This window comes from Mauremys mutica, chromosome 1 (genome assembly GCF_020497125.1).
Source record: "Mauremys mutica isolate MM-2020 ecotype Southern chromosome 1, ASM2049712v1, whole genome shotgun sequence".
NCBI classification, from domain to species: Eukaryota; Metazoa; Chordata; order Testudines; family Geoemydidae; genus Mauremys; species Mauremys mutica.
Window position 1 is genome coordinate 318,089,169 of NC_059072.1, and position 8,042 is coordinate 318,097,210.

General features: G+C 38.3%; 1 protein-coding gene across 2 annotated transcripts in view; it reads left to right on the top strand.

Moving 5' to 3' along the window:
• Window positions 1-7,127, top strand: part of UBL3 (ubiquitin like 3) — a 61,749-nt gene extending 54,622 nt beyond the window's left edge. For both annotated transcript variants that reach the window (XM_045016722.1, XM_045016730.1), the window contains exons 4-5: window positions 4,978-5,055; window positions 5,398-7,127. In XM_045016722.1, the coding sequence (XP_044872657.1) occupies window positions 4,978-5,055; window positions 5,398-5,450 (131 nt within the window). In that variant the 3' untranslated portion in view covers window positions 5,451-7,127. The remainder of the gene's footprint in view (window positions 1-4,977; window positions 5,056-5,397) is intronic.
• Window positions 7,128-8,042: the final 915 nt, after the last annotated feature.

Sequence of the window (8,042 nt, forward strand, 5' to 3'; positions counted from 1 at the left end):
GGGAAAGTTTCATATGTGCCTTGCCAATGTGCTTCAACACCAACTTGGAGAGACTAGCTCAAATGATAGGGCTGTTCATTCTATTTTTCTCCTTTAATTGTTGTCCTATTTCCTGATGATGGTAACCAGGTTGTCATTTTGTGCTAGTTGTGAAATGGATGCTTCTCCATTAAGAACTGGACTGTGGCCACCAATTCATTCTAAATAGATTACTATACTGCTATCAGATAACCCCTTTTATCCATTACTAGCCTGGGCTGCCGATCTCCTTTTGGACCATTTATCCTCCATATAGTTCAGTTTTTCCCATACTACTTTATATACTGGCTAGATAATGGTAAACTTCACTTTATACTGCTTAGTAGTAACTGTCACTTACCTGTGGAATTTTTATTTAGGCTTCATTTAGTTAATATACACAATACCTATTGTGAAATTTTATGGCCCACTCTTGAAGGTAGTGAGAAGTAGTGTATTATTAGTGTTAGTGAAGATATTGCCTCTTTTCCCCACCCTTTGCCTCATTCCTCCAGCCCAATCTTGGATCATCATCAGGTTCTCCTCCCATGATGCCTAGATTCAGATGATTATTCTCCAGCCAAAGATGGCTATACAAGATGTTCTTTGGTATTCATCTGTAGGTGTTTCTCTGCACCACTGTTACTCACTTTCTTCACTGAGATCAGACTGGACTTCACAGTACTAACAGGAGTCCGTTCTGCTGGAAAAGACTAGCTAGCATACTTTTGGTTGCTACATTAAGACAGTTTCATGGATTTTAAATGCATACTTGGGATCAGGGAATTTTAGTTCAGATTGCTGCTCACTGATGTATTGCAATTTAATCATCACAGCTTTACCCCAGGGATATTTCATGTATTACAAAGATTTATTTCTATTGTTATATTTTAGAGGTTTGTTTTAAAACATTTATTTCAACGCTAATGAAATAATGTAATAAATTTCAACCTGGCGTAAGATTATACAGCTGAGTTATAAATTTCTGAAAAGAAATATTGATGCAACCTGTACTAAAGCAACATGGATACATTCCATAACAAAAGAAAATAGTAACTTTAATGTTTAGTCCAGTATGCAGTTTCTCATGATGTTATACTACTTTGCATTTCTGTAGTGCTTTTCATCCAAGGATTTTAGGGGTGTTGAATTATAACATTTATAAAGAGCATTTCATTTGTCTCAAGTGGTTAGTGAATATTGACTAGAGTTTGGGCTTGCTCACCACTGAAAGTCATTTTGTCAATTGGCGAGGCAACAGTATCCTCAGATTGTCTCTTTGGACACTAAATATCATCGTTGGTTCTTTCTGTCAAAGTGTGGCAGTTTTCTACTTCTAAACGCAAACTTCATCTTGTAAAAACTGACTGAAGTTGAAGCTTAAAACTAAAATAATAATAATAATAATAGTCTTGAGCTTGTCTGCCAGCCTTTGTTAACCCATCTTTTGAAGTATCTGCTGATACAAGAATGACTGAGGAAACAGCAAAAGTATCAGTGGGAATGGTACTAGAAAAAAAAAATTGTCTCTAAAGTCTGCAGTGTCATTGTTGCAAGAAGTGCCAGATCCATCATTTTCTGTTGCTGGTAGTAGTCAGTGTGTGAAAAGACGGGGGAAGAGAGCATGTTTTCCAGATGCCACCAGCAAATTTCATATGATAGCTGATTATTAGACTAGTAGGTTGTGGTTGAACTAATTTTACAAATAGCCATGAGGTACTAAATTTCAAAAGTTCTCCTTCTCCAATCAGATACTGGGAGGAAGCAGTAGAGAATTACTCTAATATTTCTTTTTATTTAAAAAAAAGACAAGAAGAGAAAGGACACTGGAGAGAGAAGGCAGAAGAAAGGATATAACAGACAGGACAGTAGAACTAAATGAACAGAATAGAATAAAGATTGAGGAAAAGAGAAAAAGAACCAAAAAAAGTCAACAGGAAAGGAGAATTGGGCATAGACCACAGATGCTTCTGTCTCCCTTCCTGTACCCTAATCCAGGGAAATATTAGAAACCACTGACAAGAACTTGTGTAAAAATTATGCAAGCCATTAATTCAGAGGTGGGCAAACTTTTCGGTCTGAGGGCCACATTGGATTTTGTTATTGTATGGAGGGCCGGTTAGGGGAGGGGGGCCGTGGCCTGGCCCCCACCTCCTATCTGTGTCACCCCCCCCCCCCCCAGGACTCCTGCCCCATCCACACACACCCGCTCCCTGTCCCCTGACCGCACCTGAACCCCCACCACCCCATCCAACCTCTCCTCTCATTCCTGATTGACACCCCCCCCGACCCCTGCCCCATCCAACCCCCCCTCCTTCCTGACTGACACCCCCCCCGGGACCCCTGCCCCCATTCAACCCCCTGTTCCCCCTGACCCCTATCCACACTCCTGCCCCCTGACCACTACCCCGAACTCCCCTGCCCTCTGTCCAATCCCCCCTGCTCCATGCCCGCTTACTGCTCTGCCTGGAGGACCGGTGGCTGGCGGTGCTACAGCCGTGCCACCTGGTTGGAGCCAGGCCACGCCGCCGCCACCACACACCACAGAAACCGGGTCTGGCCTGGCTCTGCAGCTGCGCTGCCCCAGGAGCTCACAGCCCTGCTGCCCAGAGCATTGCGCCGGCGGCGGAGTGAGCGAGCTGAGGCTGTGGGGGAGGGGCCAGGGCTAGCCTCCCAGGTCAGGAGCTCGGGGGCTGGGCAAGATGGTCCGCGGGCCATAGTTTGCCCATCTCTGCATTAATTGAAATATTAGCACACTTTTGCTTGATTACTGTAAATAATCAAGCTCCACAGTTCACTAATCGGAGCATAGTCTCCTCTAGTGTCCTTTTGAGTTTAGGTGACGTTTCCCTAATGTGATTAGTGTGTAACATTTTGGTCTTTCTCTAATGGCTTCCTAGAGTTCACATAAACTAGATATAAAGGGATTTTCTTCTTGAACTGACTTGTTAATATAGCCTTTGTAGAGTTATTTAGAACTATCTTAGACTTAGAACTATCAACAGCCTCTATGCATAGGCACAGGTTGCTTTCCATAGGGTAAAAACACCCTTCAGATTTAGGCTGTGTCTACACTGGCAATTGAATGACAAAACGTTTGTCTTTCGGAGGTGTTAGCCCCCCTTCTGCTGAAAGACAAAAGTTTTGCCATGACAAGTGCCAGTGTGAACAGCGCGTTGTCGGCAGGAGCACTCTCCTGCTGACAATGCAAACACCGCTTGTTGGAGGTGGGAGTTCATTGACTCTCCTGCACAACTTTTAGCGACACGGCTGTATGACATAGCCATGTCACTAAAAGCTGTGTAATGCAGACGTAGCCTTAATTTACCACATAGCTTGTTCTCTGGGAAGTACAAATGTCAATTATATTTCACAGGGATTTCAATGTTTCTCTTTCTCCTGATAAGATAATTGCCTGTTTTACAATGAAAATGTTTACAAAGAAAATGTTTGGCTGCTTAAAACTAAACTAATTATATTAGTCCATCTAAACTAGGGATCTAGTGCTTCTGGCCAGCAAGTACCAGGTTTAGTTTTATATCTGATTCTTGGATCTGCAATAAATGGATTGAAATGGAAAAGAGAGACTGTTGGGATACTCCCTCTCCATCCTTCCTCCTCAGTTACTGTGGATGGATTGTTTCTAAATGCAGATGGCAGACTATGAGGTGAAAATGGAAGCTGTGACCTGCTCATTAGAGGTTAAGGTTCTGCTTTAAGTCACAGTGGTTGTGTATTTGGGCACAGATACTAAGGGGGTGGGGAAGAAGCACCTTGAATTCCTAAAGAGAAACTGAGTTGGTTCATCTATTGCTGATGATATTCCCTGATTGATTTTTTTTGAATGGAGCATGTGGTGGAAGATATTTTTCTCCTAATTTATAGTGGAAAATTTAAAACCTCAGGAGAAAATGAAGCTCTAGTACTATGTGAAACTTTTACAAATAACCATACTGAACAAATGCTGTCACAAAGTTGCAGTCCAGAACATAGAAGCCTTGAGGGGAGCCTTTTAAAAGGGTGTGCCAAACCTAATATGAATAGGGTATAAATGCTTTTATGGTTTTTTGTGGGGGGGGGTTGTTTTTGTTTTTTTCAGTCAGTGAGATTGCAGTGGAATATTTATCAAAACTCCAGAGTGTTGAAAACATAAACACAATATTATGAAAACCGGAATATGAAGCTGACCAGTCTAGTTTCACTGCATAGTGGAATGAATTGTGAAAAGAAAATCAGATTTTTAAAATTCTTTCACTTTCAGTAATACATGGTAGTAACAGTGTTGAGGAAAACACTTTGTCTTAAACAACTGATTTTAAACAACATTTTAAAGTTTCTGGAGGTGCACTGTTCTCACATACTACTGATGTGTGATGGGTATTCCGTATCAAAGCATGAGGCATTGCAATGAGAGGTTGTATTCCATTAAATTATTTGTAAAATATCACATCATATCATCAGAGATTTGGATTATTTACTTTTTAAGAGAATTGGAAAAATGTTAGGCTTCTAGTAATGCACACTTCAGTGTGCTGTTCACTTCCTTGAGAGTAAGTGTTTATTTTGTGGCTTAAGTTGGTCACATAGGCCTAATCATATGCTTAAAATTAAGCACTTTGCTGAATCAAGGCATAAGTGACCATTCCTGTTCCCATTAAAGTGAATTGTACCACTGACTTCAAAGAGAGCAGGGTCAGGCCACATAACTTTGTCATCCTCACAGTGGCAAACATTAAAAACACAATATTTCATTTGATCATTCTATAAGACCCTGACCTGTGTAACAATTATACAAAACTTCTTTCTAGGATTGGGAAATAAGCAGTATGAATTTTGAAGTAAGAAGTAGGAAGCTGTGAAAAAAGCTAATCCAGTTAAAGTTATGGTTTTAGTTGTGTTTGTTCTGTAGTGATGAAAAGAGTTTGTGTGTTGTTAAATCACCCTCTGTTTTTTACGCAGCATTAAAACTTCCTTTTGGCAAGACAACAGTGATGCATTTGGTGGCTAGAGAGACATTGCCAGAGCCAAACTCTCAAGGTAGGCTATACAGTAGATGAGCTTCCAACTTCAGCTGCATAGGCACGTGTTCAAAAATGTCGTCATTTTCATTGGATGTCTTGAAAGGAGAAAAATCTTCATGGTTTATGAATAGTTCTTGTCAAGCAAGTAACCAAATGATTTTGAATACACTAAAATAAAAAGCATATTTCTTAGTTATGTATCTGAGTAACATTTTTTATATTCTCCAGAGCTTATAAAGTTGCACAAGATAAAATTTTTGCATAGTTCTTGTATCATTAACAATTATCCTCCCCGCTCGCCCCAACTGATTGTTTTGTAAATGACTTGCAAGCAAATTTTCTTCTCGTTGTTCCACAGGTCAGAGGAACCGTGAAAAAACTGGAGAGAGCAATTGCTGTGTGATCCTGTAAACTCTGTCTGCTTTACCTGCTAAGTGTGATGTAATATAGTCTTTGTCTTTCATGCTGCTGGAATAGAAGAGGCCCAACCTTGCTTCAAACACCTTTAGGAAGAGCCTGTCTGTAAATCCATGGAACTGAAATATTACATAAACACTGTCACATTATTCTCTTTTTTAAAGGAGAGATCTATGAACAATTGCATTATGATTTTATTTCTATTTTTTTCTTGCTGAATAATCTTGTAATACATCGGTTCTTGAATGCATTCAATCTCTAGAAAAAGTTAGTGTTCTCTTCCACAGCAGAAATCATTTTGCTGCCACAAAAATCTTCATTAACCGGAACTAATCAATCAAGCTTTCTAGATGCAATTTGCACTAAAAACAGTTGACAATATGTTTCTCATCAGCAATCTCTAATGATATTTGAGACACCTAGAAATAATCTCCAATATGTAATACAACACTGGAAAATAGAATCCATAATTTAAAAAAGCTCACTAATGGCCAAGTCAAAGGAAAAACTGAAGTCAATTCTACCAAGTCAACCTTGGTGGCCGAACTGGCACAGAATACTAACTAACCGAGCCTGGCTATATATATTTTCACTGCAACAAACAAACAAAAAACGATGTGCCTGTAATTTAAAAGCACTCTGTAGAGGGCTGTTGAAACTAATTTTTTTTTCATTATTGTGTGCACTCTTTTCTCCTACGTTAGTTGAGTGCTTGTTCATACAGCACAAACAAGTGCAGAGAGTGCATTTCCTAGCCTTAATATGGGAGGGGTAATTTCCTGTAGTTCATAGGCTTTTATTATTGTGCATAAATGTTAGAAGACTTCATTTACTAATCAATTTTATGTATTTGAATATCAGCAATTGATGTTTTTCAGTAATTCTTACTCCTCTGTATCTCGGTGTCCAGAGTCATGCTTACTCATAAGAGACCTCAAAAGAATTATTAAAGTTAAAAAAAGAGAAAAACCTCTGCCATAGTACTAGTTTTGTTTCTTTATGTAATCTGCATTTGGTATTAGTGCTTGCAATTGTATTCAAATCAGAAGCTGATTTTTAAAGGCATACATAATTAAAAAGGATGCCATTTTATTTCATATCAATAATTTAAAGGTTGATATGCTAAAGAAATTTGCACAGCACTAAAGCATGAGCTAGTTTCATCTAAACCTGTAAAAATATAAAAGATTTTATATTTTTTCACTCGGGAAGAATTCTTCCTGGATGAAATTACAAATAAGTGTAGAATATATTTAATAAAAATCTTATAAAATGCATAACTATAGAATTTAAATATAGATTGGCGTGTAGCATAATAGAACAATATTCCATATAAATAGCATTAGCCTTAAAAAAAAAAAAAAAAGTCACAGGTTGACATTGTGTTCTGTACTTATTAAGTGTTCACAGCCCTTACAGATGTTCTGTGTAATTGTTTTTTCAAATGGTCAGCATCATTCAAATGTAATCAGGTTATTTTACCCATTGTTACTGCTTTGATGAAATGCTTTATATGCCATAGGCCTACAAAAATATTGTTCATACTGATCAGAATTAAATTTGTATAGAGCAGAGTTTTAAAACAAATTGTAAATAGCACTAAACATTTTCTTTCTGCAACCTGTACTGATAGATTCTACTGTAAACTAAATAAAAGAATATTGTAGTGCGTTTTGGTGGTGATCTAAAATTAATGACTGGGTCTGTAATTGGTTTACATTTTTTTTCCCACAGTCATGTGAACTGGTGGTATTTGAAAAATGATTATCTAGTGTGTTGGTGATAGCTTGAAAATTACATATTTAATATTGAAGAGAAAGAACTTGTGGTGGTAGCCTAAAATTAAGTAACTTCCTCGTACATTATTCAGTAAGTTTGGATACTGAAGGAGACAACAAGCTTCGGGTATAGTAAAATAATTTGTAGTCATCTAAGGTATTAATACTAATGCCACATTATATACTTGTTAGAAAACGTGTGACCCTTCTTTGATCCATTTAAATAAGATTGCTGGATATTTGCTATTTTGCAAAGAGATTAATTTTAATAGAAATATCAGCATGCTTTTGCCTGCTCTTGAGGAGAACAAAGTACACGCATAAGAATGTTCAAATAAATCCTTTAAACTCTGCTCAGCTTTAAAAGTCAGTACTTGTGACTATGCAGGTTCTCCAGAAGCAAAGTAGAATACTTTTATGCTTGTTTGCCCACCAGCACCCAGAACGTTGTTCCATCTATTCCATCACATCGCTGTTGTGTGGGCTCTGGGAACAAATGTACAAGAGTAGTTAAGGGTAAGGTTTGTTCGAGACATGTTGTATTCTAAAATACTTAGACATTGAAGCATGAGAAGGAGCAGTTTATCTCTTGCTCCATATTGTAAATTGGCCATATCAGATACAAGAGATACATTTGGGGGATTATAGCCCAGTAGTACTAAGGTGCTGTACAGATTCTAGTGTTCATAAATGACAGCTTGAGTAAGTCTGTTGCAACAGCCTCAGGGCTTGCCTAAGCTACCGACTGGAGGAAGAAAGCGTGGTAAATGCCTTTGCTAATGCCTATAGAATAATTTTTAATGTGCTG